The following is a 21183-nucleotide window of genomic DNA, read 5'->3' on the forward strand; positions in this document are numbered from 1 at the left end:
GCAGAGGAAGTAGCCGGATACTCTCATCCTGTAAGTAAAAGCATGCATGTCGCCACCGCCGATGAGGATTACAGGGCTGTGTGATCACAATGGCCGGGGAAGGCTGCAGCAGCGTAAGTAGCGGCGTCCTGCTGTCATTATTATCATGTCAACCAGCATGTGACGGGGGGGGCAGGAAAAATGGAGACTACCCTGGGGGGGCCCCTATTCTGGGCAAAGTGATCGCCATGGGGGTTTTCTGGAATGGCAGGAGGTCACACAAGGACGTGAGAGGCACAGCCCTGTATGGCGGTATTAAATAAAGACGTATATACCATCTGCTGGGCTTAGGGTCGTCGTGCATTGGACGGAGGGGGAGGGGAAGCTGGATTGAGCTGATCTAGGTGGTGATATTAAGGGTGAGAATGGGCATTACATTTTGTGGCTGCTGTCTGTGATCTAGATGCACATAATATATATATATATATATATATATATATATGTGTGTGTGTATATATATATATATAGTGTGTGTGTATATATATATATATATATATATATATATATATATATATATATATGTGTATATATGTGTCTGTCCTTCTAGTATACATAAATACTCTGTACAGAAGAAGCCATTTTTGTTTATATAGACAGAAGAGACCCCTGAGCATGAACGGTATACGGGCCCTGTGCAGACGAGTACGTCATCATATTGCACCCATGCTGCTTGCAGCTTCAGGGGTGGATGCAGCCCCTCGTATCTCCCGGACCCCTGGTTTCTCCACTCCTGGTCTTTGCTGTCTTCTATCCAGACGTTGTCTATCTCCACTACCTGTGTCCCCCGGGAGTCACTTAGAAATTAAAGGGAGACTAAACCAAAAGTTGATCTCATCACTGTTTTGTAATATTGTTGATATAGAAGCTATTGCTCCCAGTTGTCAGCCACCACAGGCTTGAGAGAGACAGAATAATACGTTCTTCAATGTTGGGACTTCCATTAAAGTGTGTGCCGTGCTGAGTTCACTATCGGCTGACATAGACGTTTGAAGTAACGAGTCGGGGACTTTTTCGGTGTACGGACCCCCGTTGTGCTGCCACCTGCCGCCAAAAGGTGAGGGCGGGGGGAGTGCACACAAGTTTTCCAGTAGTTCCTTGGTGTCGGAGCACATTAACTCCCCCACAGGTGGACATGACTTTTTGGCCACAGGCGGCAGGACACCTTTGCACTGCACCATTAGGGGATGTTCTCATACAGCAGATTTCTGGATCTTTTAGAAATCCAGGGGTTTGCTGCAGAGCCAACCCTGTTACGAGGCACATAACTGATTCAGCAGCAGACACCAGCGCGCGTCGGTGTACCGTCCACCTGGTGATGTAACTGCGCACAGGGCGCTTGTAGAAAGTCGTTTGAGTAGTGTCCGGATCTGTAGTGCGTCGCTGTATGGCGCTGCTCTCAGATGTTCAGGCCCGACCGTTCTGCTTGTGTAATATTTCTGGCTTTGAGCTGTAGTCATGGGGTTGTGAAATGGGAAGTGATCCGTCATTAATCAGGCCTTTACGTTTGGACATGCTGATCACGATCAGAGCGAGTGACATGTCAGGTAGGACGTGGGTCTGTCACCTCCCAGGGAGGGGAGACATTACTGCCTCTCACATATCACCCGCAGTACATGGACATTATAGAAGTATTGCCCCACATACACTATATGGATAAAGTATGTGCCCCCCCCATCCACATTACACTACAAGAGCTTCTCTGACCTCCCACTCTACATCCTTGGACCGTAATATGGAGTTGGCCCTTATGCAGGTCGAACAGCTTCTGCTCATCAGGGAACACTTGCTACAAGGTTTTGGAGATATCTGTGGGACGTTTTGTCACCTCATCCAAAAGAGCATTTATGAGGTCAGACCCTGATGTTGTGGGAAGGCCAGGCTCACAATCTACATTCTAGTTCATCTCTAAGGTGTTGGATGGCGCTGAGGTCCGGGCTCTGTGCGGCCGGTCATGTTTTCCACCCCAAACTCCCCCAACCATGTCTGTATGGACCTCGTGCACTGGCCACAGTCATGGGGAACATACAAAGGTCTTCTCCAAAACTGTTTTCACACGTTTGGAAGCTACAATTGTACAAAATCTCTGGTGCTGAAGCATTAAAATTTCCCTTCACTGAAACTAAAGAGCCGAGGCTGCCCCCTGATAACAGCCCATAGCATTATCCTTTTCCACCATCTGTACAGTCAGCATAAATCAGTCAGGGGGTAACGTTCTCCTGACATTCAGCAAACCCAGACTCCTCCATCAGACGCCACATAGGAAATTGTGATCAGTCACCGCACAGAACACGTTTCCTCCAGTGTCCAGTGGTGGCTTTACACCACTCCATACAATGCTTGGCATTCTGCTTGATAATGCAAGGTGTGAGGGAGGAGGGAGACTCCATTTTGGATTTATTAATTCAGCCCCAATATATTGTCCAGAGATCTTCCTCCATTCCTGAAGTGGCCCCCACCCTTGGGAGAAGTACACAAATCCCCAAAAGAAAAGAACTTTTGCTAAATGGCCAAAGAATTAGAGGCCACGTGTAAAGGTGAGGAGGGGCAGAGTTAGGGACCCCCTACTGTCTTTTGTGCAAGGCAGCCAACATCAAAGGAAGCTCCAGACACTTGGGCACTGACACCCAGAGATGAATTACTAGAGAACTGTGCATCTCAGGGGTAAGTCCAATAAACCATCAGAGCCCTGGGAGCCCTCCGCACGCACCCTTGCTTATCTTATTTCTCTAGCTGTCCTGGATACCGAGCTACCACGACTGGTTCTCCAGAACCACTTGGCCGATCCAAGTTTGTACTCTCCAGATCCATTCAGCCCCAGCGAACCCGTTGAAATGTAAGCCGTCCCGTTTGGACCTCCCGCTAGGAAGTTATGACCCATCCTAAATATTGGGAATTATTTCAGCTAGGAGATCAAGGGAGTAGAATTTAGTCCAACCCAGAGGGGTGATGGCAAATATGGGAGGGGGCGAGCTAGGGGTTAAAAGCTAGCTACACACATTTAACCTTGTCTTTGTTCTGCCACGGAAGCCACGTCACGTCATGTGTGGAGACGGACCAGAAACTAAGAAGGTGCCTGTGGATACGAGCGCTTCCACTCCTCCACAAGATATACGGGCCGGTAACGTGACACATCCAGCTGACTGCTATCCCCAACCTGTACCCTACTTTTTTCTGTCCTTCTGGCTGCAATTTCTGTATATTACCCTGTATATATTTGTATTATCTAGAGCGCCTTTCGGCAATTAAAATATCAATTAATTTTGGGCTGCTCTTTTGTCTTGAAACGAGATTTCCCCCATCCGTGAGTCCGGCTATTGCTTATACGCTACCTGGGGTTGGTTTCTGACCCGATATAAGCTTGTTAACGGACCAGGCGTACATCTAACGAGGATCTGGTGGCAGCATACTGTCCTGGTGTTATTGGGGGATCCTGGCAGTGACTGATCGATCGGAGGTTTATATGTATATTCCCAGCCTGGGACTGGTGATTATAATTACCGCCCTCACTGCAGAGTGCCCCGATAACCAGTAAGTGACAGGGGAGCCTCTACGACGACTAATTATCTGAGGTGCAGTTCCCTGACTGACCTGAAGGTAAGGGGGCGACAGAACTGCGACCGTGTAGCTCCGTCACAGATTGGTGATGGCGGGGTGATGTCTGTATCTCACCCCCCCCCCCGGCTCTCTCTCGCGTGTGTGTGGTTTCCTTACATAAGGCTATAGCAGCTGCTCGGTCAGGAAGCTCCCGGCGGGGGCGCAGTGTTTATGCTGGTGTTACTACCAGAGGAGGTCTGGATTCTGAAGTTATGGGGTCAGCAGAGCGTTGGAGACTTTTCTGCCCTCTGCTCCCCAGCACTCAGCCCCCTGCTCTGTAATGCTATGGGGTCTCCACTTCATGGCTGAGTCACTGCGATTTCTTCCACTTCTAAATAATATCACTCGCAGGTCATGGGGGAAGATCTAGGAGGAAGAAAAGTAATGAACGGACTTGTTACCGGACCGCGCTGGTATCAGTGATCTCTGCACCACCAGCCATTCTGTCACATGTTAGTAAGGGAGACATCATGGCGAGGGTTCGGAGGTTCTACACCGCGGGGCGAGGGTTCTGATGTTATGCTCCGGGGGGCGAAGGGCTGGACGTTATAATACACAAAGGGGCAATTGGACTCCATGTACACCCTACATTCAATGACAAGACGTGTGTCCCAATAGTTTTCTCCATGTAGTGTGTGTCGGACCAGAGCACACATTCCACATGATCACTAAGGCCGGTTTCACATTTGCGTTACAGGCCGCAGCGCCAGCCTGCGCACGGCCGCCGCTAAGCCCCGCTCCTGCCGTGCCTCCGGCGGTAGCTCCGCCTCCGGGCGCATGACGCTGCATGCGTCATGCGTCCCCTATCTTTATCACTGAGGACGCAGGCCGTGCGCAGTATGCGTTTGGCGGCGCCTCCGTCCTTTTGACGGTGCACCAAGCGCAACCAAATTGCAACAGGTTGTGTTTGGCGCTGGCTGGCGCACCGTCAAAAGGACGCAGACGCCGCCAAACGCATACTGCTCACGGCCTGCATCCTCCGTGATAAAGATAGGGGACGCATGCAGCGTCATGCGCCCGGAGGCGGAGCTAACGCCGGAGGCTCGGCAGGGGGCGGGGCTTAGCTGCGGCCATGCGCAGGCCAGCGCTGCGGCCTGTAACGCAAATATGAAACCGGCCTAATATTGATTTTTGTTATATAGTATTAGTTGCCTAATGTTAGACCTGGGTGGGCCATTTATATGGATACACCTAAATTAAATGGGAATGGTTGGTGATATCAACTTCCTGTTTGTGGCACATTAGTATATGGGAGAGGGGAAACTTTTCAAGATGGGTGGTGACAATGGCGGCCATTTTGAAGTCGGCCCACCCAGGTGTAGCCATATAAGTGTCCCACCCAGGTGTATCCATATAAATGGCCCACCCTGTACATAGTATATAAGCTCAATAAAACCATAGCAGGAAATTGCAGGGTGTTAGTGTAATAACTATTCACCACCAAAAACAAATTGCCAAAGCACAGACACAACACCAATATAAATGAGTCATACAAGAAACTCCATAAACAATTGTCATTGTTATTGATGTGGGAGATTTCTTCATCTATCTTCGCTCCTGTAGCAATCGATGAGACTTCTATGTACTTGTGCAATGCAACTACATAAAACAATGTATAATATCTGTGAAAATCGAACACCGTAGCTGTATGATCCGCCATAGTCTGCAGCGGCAGGTCCCCGATCCCCATCACCAAATATTGCGGATCTTGCGTAGAGCACTTCACAAGCTAATAAACGTGAGTGCTCTCCTCTTCTCTCACTCCTTGCAGTGTTTTCATGTCAGTCTTGGTATGTGTGCTTTTTTTTATGGTGGATTTTAGTACAGATATTGACATTCCCAATGAACTCAGTGGGGAAGTTCTGCAGATCTGCTACATCAATTGTCATACTGCTTGTTAAAAAAAAAGTTTTTACAGTTTTTTGTTTTTTTTTCACCCATAGAAAACATAGAACACAACGAATAAGTGCAAAAAAAAAAAAAAAAAAGCCATCAGTTTTTCAGCGTTTTTAGTGAAAACTAGCAGGTACAGTAGGATGTGAAACACATTTATTTTTTTGATTTTTCACAAGTTTAAACTAAAATGTCTTGGTGTCCTCACCTGAACTTGGCATGTGGAAGTAAACATTGCCCGACCAATGTGTGAAATAGAACATGGCTCTTCATGCCTTAGGTAAACTATGCCTGACCAATTCAGACCCTCAACCCCCAGCTATTTTTTTTTTTTATTTGTTCTGAATAGTCATTATTTTTTCCAGGCATTTAAAAAAAAAAAAAAAAAAAAAGTTTTCCACTAAATAATTTGATCAAATTGAGACCTTGAAAAGCTGCTGTGTGACAAACTATTCCCGCCTGCGTCCCTGAGTTCTGCGTCGCCAACAAGGTCGCTCGTCGGCGTCAAATACAGCGATGCATGCTGGCCAGCGGGACACCAGCGATGGAAAAAATGGCCCAGGACGGACATTCGAGCACGATCAGAGATATCCAGCGGGGGGCCGGTCACCGCTGCGTGTCACATGTAGAGAGATCGCTGGCGAGATCGGTGACGCTTCAGCGATCTCGCTAGCGATCTCGCTATGTGAGAAGGGGGCTTTAGATACGAGGGCCCTGAATGGATGGTAAATCGAGGATTGTAGAAATGATCAGATGTCAGTAAGTTTCCCATCTTTATGCAGGTTACAGGGGAGCAGTGTCCTGTGAGCAGCAGAGGATTCACTAGAAGTTCTTGTATTGTTGTGTAGCAATGTGATTGTCACATTGCAGTCATGTTCTGTGTGCTCAAACAATGTGAATGTTTGTGCACCCTTTGCTTGAGTAAACCTATCCAGGTGAGCGTCACAAAGCAGGATGTGGGAAAATGGACAGTACCTGCAGTGCTTGTGCACTCAGCGTGGTGGGATCTGTCACCTATTTTTTTCGACTACAAGATGCGGCCACCGCCACCAGGGGCTTATCTACAGCATTCTGTAATGCTGTAGATAAGCCCCCGATGTAACCTGAAAGAGAAGAAAAGTGAGTTAGATTATACTCACCGGGGGGGCGGTCCGGGTCTGATGGGTTGTCGCGGTCCGGTGCCTCCCATCTTCTAGCGATGACGTCCTCTTCTTGGCTTCCCATCATGGCTCTGGTGCAGGCGCACTGCTCTGCCCTGTTGAGGGCAGAGCGGAGTACTGCAGTGCGCAGGCGCCGGACCTCTGACTTTTCCCGGCGCCTGCGCAATGCAGTATGCTGCTCTGCCCTCAACAGGGCAGAGAAGTGCGCCTTCACCGGAGCCTCGATGGGAAGCCAAGAAGAGGAAGTCATCGCTAGAAGATGGGCGGCACCGGACCGTGACGCCCATTGGACTCGGACAGCCCCTGGGTGAGTATAATAGAACTGTTTTTTCTTCTTTCAGGTTACATCGGGGGGGCGGGGCGGCTTATCTACAGCATTACAGAATGCTGTAGATAAGCCCCTGATGGCTGTGGCTGCAGCTTATAGTTGAAAAAATAGGTGACAGATTCCCTTTAAATAACTGGTTTGCAAAAATGTTCCTTGATATCGGTTATAGGACTAAAAGAGGCATTTCCAGAGGAGACATAGGAGCTAGCGTTTATGCCTATATACTGCTCTACCTTTGCATCAGGAGCGTTGGAAGGGTCCGGCTGCCCCTATACATACATCTTGGGTCTGGGCCAAGGTCACATTGGGTTTTTACCCTAAAATATAGGTAGCCGCCTTGTTTAAAGGCAACAGCAGGATTGTGTTCCGGACAGTGTCAGGTCGGCGCCGTTCTACTGATTACAATGATACCTGGTGATGAAATCCGTCTTGTGGTGGTTGTTAAATCTTTATTATCAGTTTTGAGTTAATATGCTCTTGGGTGGCCTGTTGGGGGGGGGGGGGAGGTTTCATGTGGTGCACTGATTAGGTTATTCACCAGTATGGCTTCCCTCATCTATAATTTAATTTTTTTTTTTTTTTTTTTTGATGGTATACATGAAGTCCTAAAAAAATAAAAAAACATTTTTCTTTGCTCCCATTCATTTGAGTGAGCGTTAATCCGAAGTATCCAGGAGCAGCCCCCACTCCATGAACATGGCTGTGCTGTTTGGCTCCATTTACTATATATTTACATATACTTATTTTTTTTTTCTTCTTACTAATTCTGTAACCATTGACATTGAGTTGGAAATTGTAACGCAGACTAGAGACATAGTGTCCAGCAATCCACGGCAGTTTACCTAATTGCTAATTATTACAATTGTAGATTTAAGCAGCAAAAAGGGGGCTGGCATCAGAGCAGAACGCCAGTGTGAAGCCAATCTGTTTTATTTTCGGAGACATTTCGGGGAGGAATATATGGATTTCCTGTGCCACAGCGTGCCTTCTGCTTCCAACCACCGAGTCTAATGATCACAATTATGTCTTTAGCTGGGATTTCCAAAGGTTATCCAAGAAGCGATTATCTTCCATACGGCTGGTATTTCAAGTGTTAAAATGACATTGATGGAATTAGACAATGCGGTCACCCTAGGACCACTCTTATGTCCATTATAGGGGCTGTTCACACTGTTTTACAGCGTGCTTTGGAAGTGTACGCTGCTCTGCCGCATATACGCATGCAGTGGCACATGCCTCCCGTGTAAGTGGGTCCCTATGAATACATTTGACGTAAATGGCTGGAGCTTTTGCAGAGCATGCATCCATCCAATGTGAATGCAGTCTCTGGGTGCACTTACACTGCCTGATTATCGTGCGAAGGGCATTCCTTGGATAATTGGGCAGAGTAGACAGTCTGTAAATCACTTGATGAAATAAAAAAAAAAATATTCTTAAATAAAAAAAAAAATCTTCCTTCTCGGCAGCACATCGCCCTGTGTAAACAGGATATGTGCTGTCGAACAATGATATTATATGAACACAAAGCTCATGTTTTTTGCTCATTGGAACCTGCCTAAATAGGTTAATAAGCGACCCCTTCTGTGTGGCTGATCGGCCATGGGTCGGCCAGCGTGTACGAGCCCTTAGGCATAGATTTCTGCTTTAAATAATGTAGCTGTGCTGTAGATTTGTATCCACTCCTTCCCTCCGTTCATTGTCTATGGGACTGATAGTAATAGCCCAGCGCTGTACCCGGCTAGGCATAGACAATGAACGGAATGGGGCGGTGGATCCTCAGCCACCGCTAAACTCGAGACATGGGCATTCCTGAGCCCCGGTCTCTGGCTTGGTGGCATCCTTAAGTTATTAAGCTCAATTTGTCCTGCCCAAACCATGGGTGGGCACCTGTCAATCAGCTAAAGAAGCCGCCCAGGCGTCAGAATGGTTAGTTCTCTCCCCATAGTCCTCGGTCATCTCTTCAATCTGTTTTCTGAAACGAGGCCGGATCGGATTCATGATTGGGGCAGCGTGAATCCGCTGACCGGTTCCTTTTAAGAACCCTATGGATTGGTGAGACGTTTCCTAGTTGCTGACCATCTTTTGCTCCTGTGATGTATAGAGGGGTGCAAGAAACAGATGAACGACTCTCTGGAGCCCAGGAATCGCTGCACTTTTTATTTTGTGTTTTTTTTTTTTTTTTTTCTTTCTGTAATAAGGAATTGAAAACTGAAGATTTTTATTTTACTACGTTCCCGGTGGCTTCCACCGCTCTGGTTCTCATACTGCACTGATGAATATAAGGGTCTTATCTCTTAATCTTTCTTGCGTTATTTTTCCACCAATCCGTGGCGCGCGTCGGAGCAATCTCCCGGCTGTCCTAGATTTCCACGCTCACATCCACAAGCCAAGCAGCTTTGCAGCAATATCCCCCTCCCCGTATGGATGGATTGCATTCAGCACATGCTTAGGATCGGAGTCATTTACAGTGTGAGACGGGGCTCATATACACCTCGTGGAATATTTATCGGGTACTTATTGCAGCAAAGCTGGGGATTTATAGGAAGGTCCCACTCGTCCTAATAATATTCAAGTATTATTTTATTCCACGGAGGATTTTAGATATTTTTGGGGAGAGGAGAATTTTGAAAGTGAAAAATGCTTCTTTTCTTCAATTCTTTGTTGCGGAATTAGATTTATTTTTTAATTTTATTTTTTTTCAGCAGGCCCAGATCCTTTTATCCAAAACACTTCTCCAAACTCTCTCAGCATATATCGTGGCTAGAAAAGATTTTGGCTACCTGGTTGCACCACTAGAGGGCGCTTACTTTTGTACATTGAGCGGATTGTCAGCGCCCTCTATGGGCTGTTGCGGGAAGTCAGAATTTTATGATTTAAAGGGGTTTTCCACTTAAACAAAAAGCGGACTTCCAAACACATTAATATATATATATAATCTTGTAACATGAGCAGATACTTGCCTTCCCCTAGTCTGTCCCTGGCTCCCTCGCTTTGCTCCGATCTCATTGTGTTTGGCTGCAGTGGTGACGTCATGCTGACAGTGCGCAATCTCTGAGCTTGGCAGCTTGTACCCGTCTCTATATCGCTGCGCCGTTACATCCAGACATTCATCATACGCAGCCACAGTGTTCACGAGCCAGTAAAGTAGTTCATGAATCCCCTATAATCCTGGTTTTAGAAACTTTTAGATGAAGAAACTCTGCTGTCGTCCTGGACAGGATCGACTGTTGGCCAATGTAAATGTGTATGGCGGCTATCTAATGCAAGATTCACCACGCAGGAAGAGGCAAGGAAGCAGTACTACCTGTGCCTATATCGATTACAGGAAAAGGCAGGAAGGAAGTTGCGTTTTTGACTACTCCAGTGCATGTACTGATCGCGGGGGGCCCCGCATTCAGTCACCCAGTAGTTGGGAGAACTGTCAAGAACTGTCTTGAATGGAGTTATGGTGCTCAACCTCCGCTCCACCCTTTGTCTGCTGGAGAGAATAGTAATCTGCTATTTCTGGTAATCCCATAGAGCAATGAGTGTAGTGGCTGTCCTGTTTTTAGGATTGCTGGGGGTCCCAATGGTCGGACCCCCAACAAGTAAGTTATCCCCTATTCTATGAATGCAGTGGAACTGTGCATGCTTGACCTGTGCTTCCTGGACATCAAAGATCTTGAAAGCCCTGTTTTTGGGCACCAGTGGTCGGACACCCATCAACCCCGAATTTTTGCCTCTTTTATGGCCGGGATAACTTACAGCCTCTGTACAATTTGGAATATAATGAAGAGCGAGAGTTTCTTACGTTTTCTGACCAGGGTGGTGCTTTATTAAAAGTCCTCTTATTTTATTATGGGGCGTGTGTTTGTTTTCTTCACTCTCCCGTGTTAACTCTTCTACCGTCCAGGAGTGCACGTTACGGCCACTTCTGAGGCTTTGTTATTAAGCTCTTTGAAGGTAAGTGATTACTTTTTGGCACAGACATCACACCGATATTACACAAATACCTTCTTCATCCCTCTGCTCCTCCCCTGATGATTTTGGCAGCACAAGCTGACGGTCTATTCAGCGCTCCTTCTTCCCTGATTTATTGACTGGTCCATATAATAAGCCCCCTTCTTATTTACAGCTCAACCCTTCCCCTCCACCCCGGCCACAATGGCTGTAGACAGAGCTCAGACTGTGCAGCACAACTTCAAAGAGAAATGCTGCGTATAATCTGTAATCGACCCTCTCCAATCCGGTTTCCGCTCTTTACACTCCACTGAAACTGCCCTCACTAAAGTCTCTAATGATCTGCTAACAGCTAAATCAAATGGTCATTACTCCATGCTAATTCTCTTGGATCTCTCTGCAACATTCGACACTGTGGATCATCAGCTCCTCCTCACTATGCTCCATTCCATTGGCCTCAAGGACACCGTTCTCTCCTGGTTCTCCTCCTATCTCTCCGACCGCTCCTTTACTGTTTCTTTTGCCGGTTCCTCCTCCTCTCACCTTCCCCTTACTGTTGGGGTTCCTCAAGGATCGGTTCTAGGCCCCCTCCTCTTCTCCTTGTACACTGCCCCTATTGGTCAAACAATCAGTAGATTTGGTTTCCAGTACCATCTCTATGCTGATGACACCCAATTATACGCTTCTTCTCCTGACATCACGCCAGCCTTTCTAGAAAACACTGGCGATTGTCTAAACGCTGTGTCTAATATCATGTCCTCACTATATCTGAAACTGAACCTGTCAAAGACTGAACTCCTGGTGTTTCCTCCCGCTACTAATGCACCTATACCCGACATTGCTATTTCTGTGTGTGGTTCCACTATTACTCCCCAGCAACATGCCCGCTGTCTTGGGGTCATACTTGATTCCGAGCTTTCCTTTGCCCCCCACATTCGATCACTGGCTCGCTCTTGTCATCTGCACCTCAAAAATATTTCTAGAATTCGACCTTTTCTTACTTTTGACTCTGCAAAAACTCTTACTGTTTCTCTTATTCATTCTCGTCTCGACTATTGTAACTCTCTTCTAATCGGTCTCCCTCTTACCAAACTCTCCCCTCTCCAATCTGTCTTGAATGCTGCAGCCAGGATCATATTCCTCACCAATCGTTACACCGATGCCTCTACCTTGTGCCAGTCATTACACTGGCTACCCATCCACTCCAGAATTCAGTATAAACTTATTACCCTCACCCACAAAGCCCTCCATGGCTCAGCACCACCCTACATCTCCTCCCTTGTTTCAGTATACCACCCTACCCGCGCCCTCCGTTCTGCTGATGACCTGAGGTTAGTATCCTCAATAGTCAGAACCTCCCACTCCCGTCTCCAAGACTTTACACGTGCCGCGCCAATTCTTTGGAATGCACTTCCCAGGTCAATACGATTAGTCCCCAATCCCCACAATTTTAAGCGTGTCCTGAAAACGCATTTATTCAGACTGGCCTATCGCCTCAACACATTAACCTAACCTATCCCTGTGTGGCAGAGCCAAAAGTTTTACCATAACCAGGTTCCAAGCATCATGTTCCCACATGCTTTATGCATCCATTAGCCCTCTGTGTCTGTACTGTTACACACTTAACATTATGGCTGGTCCATACAATCAGAGCAACTGTTACCACCCACCTTTCGTGTCTACCTCTTTCCTCATAGACTGTAAGCTTGCGAGCAGGGCCCTCACTCCTCTTATTTGTTATAATCTACTGTATGTGATTATTGTTATGCTGTAATGTCTATTGTCTGTACAAATCCCCTCTGAAATGTAAAGTGCTGCGGAATATGTCGGCGCTATAAAAATAAAATTTATTATTATTATTATTATTATTATTATTATTATTATCTGTAGCGCTGCGATCAGGTATCAGTTCAGGAAGATTGCTGCCATTATTACTCCTTCCCATACTGCTCAGTTGCAGCTCACATGTTCAATATACGGTTTGTCGTCGAAAGTAAAGTACAAAGAGAATAAATGTAGCCGCCAGGAGATTGGCCTCTATCCTATACAGTTTCTTGCTTCATTTTTAGTTAGCACTTAGAAACAAGCAGCAGCATGGAGAAAATTATACAGCAGCACTGATCAGTGTAGATGTGAATCCAGTTCAGCGCACAGTCTTTGTCTCCCTTTTCCTGTTTTCTCTCTCTTCTCACAATTCCTCCCCTCTGTAAAATATAGTAGGTGTAACCTGACGCCTCACTGCGCTGGAAGGCCACCTTGAGTGGTTTTCTCAGTTTGAATGTTGAGTTTAGCATACAAGGGGGGAGATGAAGTGGCTCATAAGTGGAGAAGGAACATTTTTCCTTCCAGGAAGGACATTTCCCAGTTAGGCTTTTTGTTTGGGGAAAATGTCCAGACCTGTGACTGTATAGCTGGGGGGCACAGTGGAGGGTCCTCTACTAACCAAGCTGATGCCCATGTTGTGTATGCGCTGAGAGCATTTCCTGCTAGGTGAAGACATAACTGGTGAGGCGTCTCCACTCGCCCATCACACCTTTTTATTTATCTAACAAACTGGGTATTACTTACCCTCCCCAGGCCCAGTACTGTTTCTCCGATGTTACTCTGGTCTTTATGGTTTGACCGCAGCGGTGACGTCATGTCGATGGCGCTGCAGCTCATCGGCACCGTCCGTGTAGACAGTAAGAGCAGCTGAGCTCTCTGATCGGCTGCAGCGTCGTCGACTTGACATCACCCCAGTAACGCTGGAGACAGGTCTAGACCCAAAGAGGGTTAGTAATACTCACTTTGTTTTCCAAATATCTCAACCTTTTGGCTTAAAGGTTTCTGAATGGAGACCACCCCTTTAAGGTGGCGCTAAAGATGGTGAATTTTTTTTTTGTATCGGGTATTAGTGATGAGCAAACATGCTCAGATAAGGTGTTATCTGAGCATGCTCAGGTGCTAACGGAGAGTCTTCGGCGTGCTTGAAAAATATGTTCCAGTCCCCAGCAGCTGTATGTCTCGCGGCTCTTCGACAGGCACAACACATGCAGAAATTGTCTAACAGGCTTGTCCTTGCATGTGTTACACTTGTTGAACAGCTGCTAGACCTGGAGCCGCGGAGACTCGAACATGTTTTTCGAGCACGCTGAAGACACTCGGTTAGTACCCAAGCATGCTCAGATAACACCTTATCCTAGCACGTTCGCTCATCACTATTGAGCGTGTAAACAGGTTTATTATTTAGCTTGTGATTTTGTAGATGTAGCCCTGCCATCTGTAGAAGGAGCGGTTGGCATTTGTGGCACAGAACATGACCGGCCCCGTGGTGGCTCGCTCCTGCCAAGCTTCCTGGATGAAACCTGCGCTGCTGTCAGTTGTTGTGAAGCCGCGTGTCGCCGTGAACCCATCTGTGCGGTGTCAGGGCTTATTCCTGTGTAAGCACCGTCCCTACAGGTCGCTCGGTGCGTATATAGAACAAGGCTTAGGTGCTTAGTAGCCCGTGTGGGTGTCGTCCCTGAGAAAATCACTGTGTATGGGAGGATACACCGCTCGTTCTCTTCCAAGAGCTGGCAGAGCAGCCGTCTGGAGCGGCGCCCCCCTCCCTATGTCAGATACGTGGCATAAAACAGCCATCCTGCCCTTTTAGAGATGACACAGAAATGAAGCCGCGGTGCGGATGAGGACGCTGGAAACTGGCGGTCGGTGAAGGAGAGAATCAATTCTATCAGTGTTACTTTCCTCTTTATTGCCTTGTATGCGCCAGGGCCGTTGCTTTATATTTTCAGTTTTTCTGGCTGGGTTTTGGGTGAGGTTTATTTTCCAGTGCATTACTTTAAACTTCATAAAATAAGCAAATTTTTTTTTCTGCCTTATTTCTCCTGGTTACACCCAGTGTGAGAGTGGTATACGCTGCAGGCTCCGCTGCAAGAATAGTAGATTGTTCTATTTCCAGTATCCCGTGTCCAGACACCTCCGACTAGAACTTTCTTTTTCCTTTTATTTTTTTCCTTTACCCTAGCCGCGTCGTTTCGCTTGTTCTCCTTGATGAGTTCTCGTATCCTTTTCACGCTAAAGCCTCATTAGAGCGGCCAAGCTGTAATCTTCAGTGTCAGTAGCGCGCTCACAGGCTGCTGTCTGGTTATCCTCCTCGTGACCGCGGCTCCGGTCTGCGGACACTAATTTCACAGTTTGGTTTCATTTTATTTTCAGGGTGTGGAGTCTGGATTCGTTCCAAGCGTTCAGGACTTTGATAAGAAGCTTGCAGAGTCAGACGCTTATCTTCAGATCTTGATAGATCAAATAAAGGTAAGGAAACTCCGCAGATATGGAGATACTGTACTTCTTCCTTTTTTGTTTCTTTCTCCTGCGTTACTGTTCAGGTATGGTATTGGTAAGGGCTCAGACTGATCACTTCTGGCCTCGATCAACCCTTAAAGAGCACTAAACCTAGGAATGAACATGCCCATATGATGTCATCCTTGTATACGCTGTGGCTTTAAAACCGCACAGGTCATTGGTCGAAAAGATGGGTCCCCAGTGATTTCTACCCACCTGCTTTCAATGACTGTTAGGTCTCTCCCTATGCATGCATGCAGGGAGAGACCCGTCGCATAAGGTGGGCAGGGAGAATCCGACGGCTTTTAAAGCATGTTTTTCCCTGAAACCCCACCAGCATACCTGGCCAAAATCATACAGCCAGTGTCTGATACATGCCGCCCAATCAGTTCCATCAGTTTAAGTAACCCCTCCTTAGCCAAAGGGGTGGGACTTAACTCTCCATTGATTTTGTCTTTTATTACAAAATAGACTTTTTTTTTTTTTTTTTTTTTTTTGTAGTCTATTCTTTTTACTGATGTCACCCAGGGCTGTGGAGTCGGAGTCGTGGAGTCGGTGCTCATTTTGGTGGAGTCGGAGTTGGAGTCGGTATAAAATGGACCGACTCCGACTCCTAAAATATATAATAAATTGGGTACAGTAATTCAATGCAGGATGTGCTGAATATTTTTTCATAGGAATTTGGGAAAGTTATGAAATGTCCTATAAATGGCTGTTCTATTCCTGATCTAAGGCTACATTCACACACAGCGTTTTTCCTGTGTTTTTTGAGGATACGTTTTTCAGCTGCAAAAGCAGATCATCTTTTTAAAAAACCGCATCACCTGAAAGGCTTTTGAGCTCATAGATAATGTTTTCAATAGCAAAAGCTGATTAGAAATCTGCTCTATCTATCCATTTATCCATATCTGTCTATCCATATCGTATCTGTACCAAAAAGAATGAAAACCGGGTAGTACACCAATATATATTCTGTTCTATCTAAATATCTTGATTATGGGATCATAAAAATGATTAAATGTCTGAGGTTCACATTGTACTACAATAAATTTTTCACTTAAATATAAGCAATATGTGTGGGAGTCGGAGTCGTGGAGTCGGAGTCGGAGTTGGAGTCGGAGTCGGTGTAAGAGAAATTGAGGAGTCGGAGTCGGAGTTGCAGGTTTGGCTTACCGACTCCACAGCCCTGATGTCACCTGTAACTATAATGTCCTGAGCCCCTCGAAGGAAATTTCCTGTCAGTTTTGCCATGTGGTCTGTTTTAGGGTTAGTACTGTAACACCTGGTAATATATCTTGGCTACATAACCCTTTTCTTTTAGTCTGGTTACTTTCAGCATGTAAACCATTGTTGGTTTGTTTTTGTGTAAGAAAACCGAAAATATATAAAATCAACACGTTGCAAAGGGAAATAAAATACAATTCAGGCATTTGGTGACATTGCTGTAGTACTGTGGGGAAAAAGATAACATGTACACAGATACAGACCCAAACATCCTTTCAGACCAGGAATAGAAGATTGAACAACCTTGGTCAACTGTTAGCTCGGTATTTGTTCCAGCCTGCTGGGAGGACATGTAGCGAAGAAAGTGTTAGGTACTAAAGAAGCTCTGCCGCATCATGCAACTCAGTGCTCTGCAATTCGACAGGTGACACTTGTGCGACCATACACTGCGTCTAAGAGTGTGCGACCATAGGTAGGAAATTGCAACAAATGACTCGTTTCATGGCCATACAGTGGGTACGGAAAGTTTTCAGACCCCTCTTCACTCTGTTTCATTGCAACCATTTGGTAAATTCAAAAAGTTAATTTATTTTCTCACTAATATACACTCTGCACCCCATCTTGACTGAAAGAAAAACAGAAATGTAGAAAATTTTGCAAATTTATTAAAAAAGAAACACTGAAATATCACATGGTCATAAGTATTCAGACCCTTTGCTCAGACACTCATATTTAATCACATGCTGTCCATTTCCGTGTGATCCTCCTTGAGATGGTTCTACTCCTTCATTGGAGTCCAGCTGTGTTTGTTTAAACTGATAGGACTTGATTGGTAAAGGCGCACACCTGTCTATATAAGACTTCACAGCTCACAGTGCATGTCAGACCAAATGAGAATCATGAGGTCAAAGGAACTGGCCAAGGAGCTCAGAGACAGAATTGTGGCAAGGGCACAGATCTGGCCAAGGTTACAAAAGAATTTCTGCAGTACTCAAGGTTCCTAAAAGCACAGTGGCCTCTATAATCCTTAAATGGAAGAAGTTTGGGACCAGCAGAAGTCTTCCTAGACCTGGCCGTCCAGCCAAACTGAGCAATCATGGGAGAAGAGCCTTGGTGAGAGGTAAAGAAGAACCCCAAGATCACTGTGGCTGAGCGCCACAGATACAGTATAGAGATGGTTGAAAGTTCTCCAAAGTCAACTATCAGTGCAGCCCTCCACCAGTCGGGCCTTTATGGCAGAGTGGCCCGATGGAAGCCTCTCCTTATTGCCAGACATATGAAAGCCCACATAGTTTGCTAAAAAGCACATGAAGGACTCCCAGATTATGAGAAATAAGATTCTCTGGTCTGTTGAGACAAAGAACTTTTTGGTGATATTTCTAAGCGATATGTGTGGAGAAAACCAGGCACTGCTCATCACCTGCCCAATACAATCCCAACAGTGAAACATGGTGGTGGCAGCATCATGCTATAGGGATGTCTTTCAGCTGCAGGGACAGGATGACTGGTTGCAATTGAAGGAAACATGAATGCGGCCAAGTACAGAGAGATCCTGGATGAAAACCTCTTCCAGAGTGCTCTGCACCTCAGAAAATGAGCCTTCGGCCAAGTCTAACAAGACAATGACACTAAGCACACAGCTAAAATAACTAAGGAGTGGCTTCAGAACAACTTTGTGACCATTCTTGACTGGCCGAGCCAGAGCCCTGACCTAAACCCAATTGAGCATCTCTGGAGAGACCTGAAAATGGCTGTCCACCAACGTTCACCATCCAGCCTGACAGAACTGGAGAGGATCTGCAAAGAAGAATGGCAGAGGATCCCCAAATCCAGGTGTGAAAAACTTGTTGCATCATTCCCAAGACGACTCATGGCTGTGCTAGATCAAAAGGGTGCTTCTACTCAATACTGAGCAAAGGGTCTGAATACTTATGACCATGTGAGATTTCAGTTTTTCTTTTAAATAAAATTGCAAAAATTTCTACATTTCTGTTTTTGTTTTTTTTTGTGTTTTTTTTTTTTTTTGTTTTTTTTTAGTCAAGATGGGGTGCAGAGTGTACATTAATGAGAAAAAATGAACGGTTTTGAATTTATCAAATGGATGCAATGAAACAAAGAGTGAAAAATGTAAAAGGGTCTGAATACTTTCCGTACCCACTGTAGATACATTAAGAGGGGTGTTGGAGTTCATTGTCTACATAAGGTAAATCGATCCTTCTGGCTGGGCATTGCGTTTCCCAGCTTCTCTCCCGATGTGTCCAGAGTATAGTACAGCTATGCGGTCACTACAGTCACCATCTCTTATGCTGAGGTCCGCTCCCTGCAGACATCCCGTCACTGGCAGCCGTGTGTTATGGACCCGGAGTATGTCCGCGTGTAACCCTTTACAGCTCTTTCCTGGGTTAAATCACAATGTCGGGTTCCAGGTGTGTTTGGAGAAGCTGCGTCTGTAATCACAGCCCATAATGCCCTGAGCAAAGCGCCAAAATCTCGGGTTCAGACCGAGCAGGGCCGGTCGTCTCATTACAGAGACCATGTCATTTTGGATTGCCTGACTGCGATTTTTGTCAAGATCCGATCTTTTTTTTGCAGCCACACATTTATCTAGGACTCCTAAGCTTTTAAATGCACAGCTCAGATTGGAGGATGGGCACGTTCACACGTGGCGTCTTGCTATTTTTTTTCTTTTTCCTGTGACAAAAACAGTGTTTTGCTGTGGAAGCAAAGTGAACGAAATCCTTTTGCAGCGTTTTCATCATGGGGAGAAAAACGCATCAAAAGAGCAAGATTTTACGCTTTTTTTTTTTTTTTTTTTCAGCAGGAGAAAAAACACCACGTTTGAACATGCCCTTTACACCCATTGTTGAGACCTAAAATTGTATGAGAACTTACCGTATTTGCAAGCAAATCTCCACAGAGGAGGAAAAAAAAATCAAACTAGTTTCATATTAGCCCAACCAGCCAACTCATAGAAAAAGAAAACAGACTAAAGAAGGATTCCTCTTCCTTAGATATTATTAAATAGTAATTAAATTATAAAATTAAAAAAATGGAATCTATATATATATATATATATATATATATATATATATATATATAAAATATATAACTGAATGTGTGTCTGTGTGTATCACCAACCAATCACAAATCATCTTTCATTTGAACAGAGCTGTTCAAAAGAAGCTGAGCTGTGATTGGTTGCTATGAGCAACCGTTTTCCTTGCAACCAATCACTAAGCATCTCTCATTTCACCAGAGCTGGTTAAAAGAAGCTGAGCTGTGATTGGTTGCTATGAGCAAGTTTTCCCACTTGACAACACCTCAGCAGACACATGGTGGGAGAAATCTTGCATCCCCGGGAACATAAGCTCCCAGCCATTGTCTGCCCCCCAAAAAGGAGCACATGACAGACATGAATTTCCCCCCCCCCCTCCTGTGCCCATATACACATCATCACACATCCTCCATCATTTAGGCACATCTTCCCTCTTAAAGAGATCATTGGTATGGAAGTCAGAGCAAATCCATCCAGCGCTTTGGTTTTGACCCCAGGCCTCTCTTAAAGGGATTCCCGGTATGGAAGTTAGGACCGTTCCACTCAGCTCTGTGGTTCTGACCCCAGTTTCTCTTAAAGGGATCATTGGTATGGAATTTAGGGCAAATCCCTCAGCGCTCTGATTCTGACCCAAGGCCCCTCTTAAAGGAACCCCCGGTATGGAAGTGAGGGCAAATCCACTCAGCGCTCTGGTTCTGACCCCAGGCTGACGGGATGATGTGGGATATTAGGGGTAGTAGTTCGGTGGCTCTGGCTGACGGGATGATGTGGCTATGCGGAGTGGACGGGCTCAGAGAGATAGATAGATAGATATATATATATATATATATATATATATATATATCTATCTAAGAATTGGGATCCAGCAAAAAGATGAAAGTTCACCAGAATTATAAAATCTTCTTCTTTATTTATCCATCAAATCATAAAAAATATGTGAGGAACTCCAAACAATTGGTAACATTCCAGCAAGGGACTACATGTTTCAGCACTATGTGCCTTCTTCACGATCCTATTTGAACTGAGCTCCAACACTGGCAATATATCCTCCTTTGTGAAACATATTCAAATGACCCTTAATTAAAAGCAGTGAAACAAACCAGTTAAAAACACCTGAGTAGATGGTTGAAACTCAGTTCAAAAATATTGCTAGAAAAATACATATATTGAACATGTTTTATACATAGACCAATGATATAAACATATAAACATTAAATAACAAATCAACAGTGATATGGAATAACTGCCGCAAAAATAAAGAAATTTTTATATAAACATATATGAAAAAGATTCAAATCAGAAAAAAGTGTTGGTGGAACCTTATCGCAAATCTACAGCTGTGAATAGTATATTGATGGCAAATTCATGTCACGCCAACCATGTAATTAGGAATATACCTACAGGTAAACTGATTCGAACAAAAAGAAATAGTACAGAAAAAGATACCTATATGAAAGAATCTGAATTTTTGGCAAAAAGATTAAAATCCAGGGGTTACCCAAACTGGTCTCTAAAAAGAGCGAGAGGCATAGTACACAATTTAAATAGACAGGAATTGTTGGAATATAAAAATATCAAAGAACATAATGATTTGGGTATAGTTTTCAGCACTAAATTTAGTCCACAGTATC

At 45.3% G+C, this 21183-nt stretch overlaps 1 protein-coding gene across 4 annotated transcripts in view; it reads left to right on the top strand.

The window, feature by feature from the left end:
• The window catches only part of OSBPL9 (oxysterol binding protein like 9), a 98219-nt gene that overhangs the window by 34532 nt on the left and 42504 nt on the right, over positions 1-21183 (top strand). For 3 of the 4 annotated variants that reach the window (XM_073563649.1, XM_073563651.1, XM_073563648.1), the window contains one exon: positions 15148-15243. In XM_073563649.1, coding sequence (XP_073419750.1) covers positions 15148-15243 — 96 coding nt within the window. Of the gene's footprint in view, positions 1-12; positions 114-15147; positions 15244-21183 lie in introns of those variants that run through there. The other variant, XM_073563652.1, reaches the window with a different exon arrangement.

Source organism: Dendrobates tinctorius, unplaced genomic scaffold (genome assembly GCF_039654945.1).
Source record: "Dendrobates tinctorius isolate UK_male_01 unplaced genomic scaffold, ASM3965494v1 ptg000396l, whole genome shotgun sequence".
NCBI classification, from domain to species: Eukaryota; Metazoa; Chordata; class Amphibia; order Anura; family Dendrobatidae; genus Dendrobates; species Dendrobates tinctorius.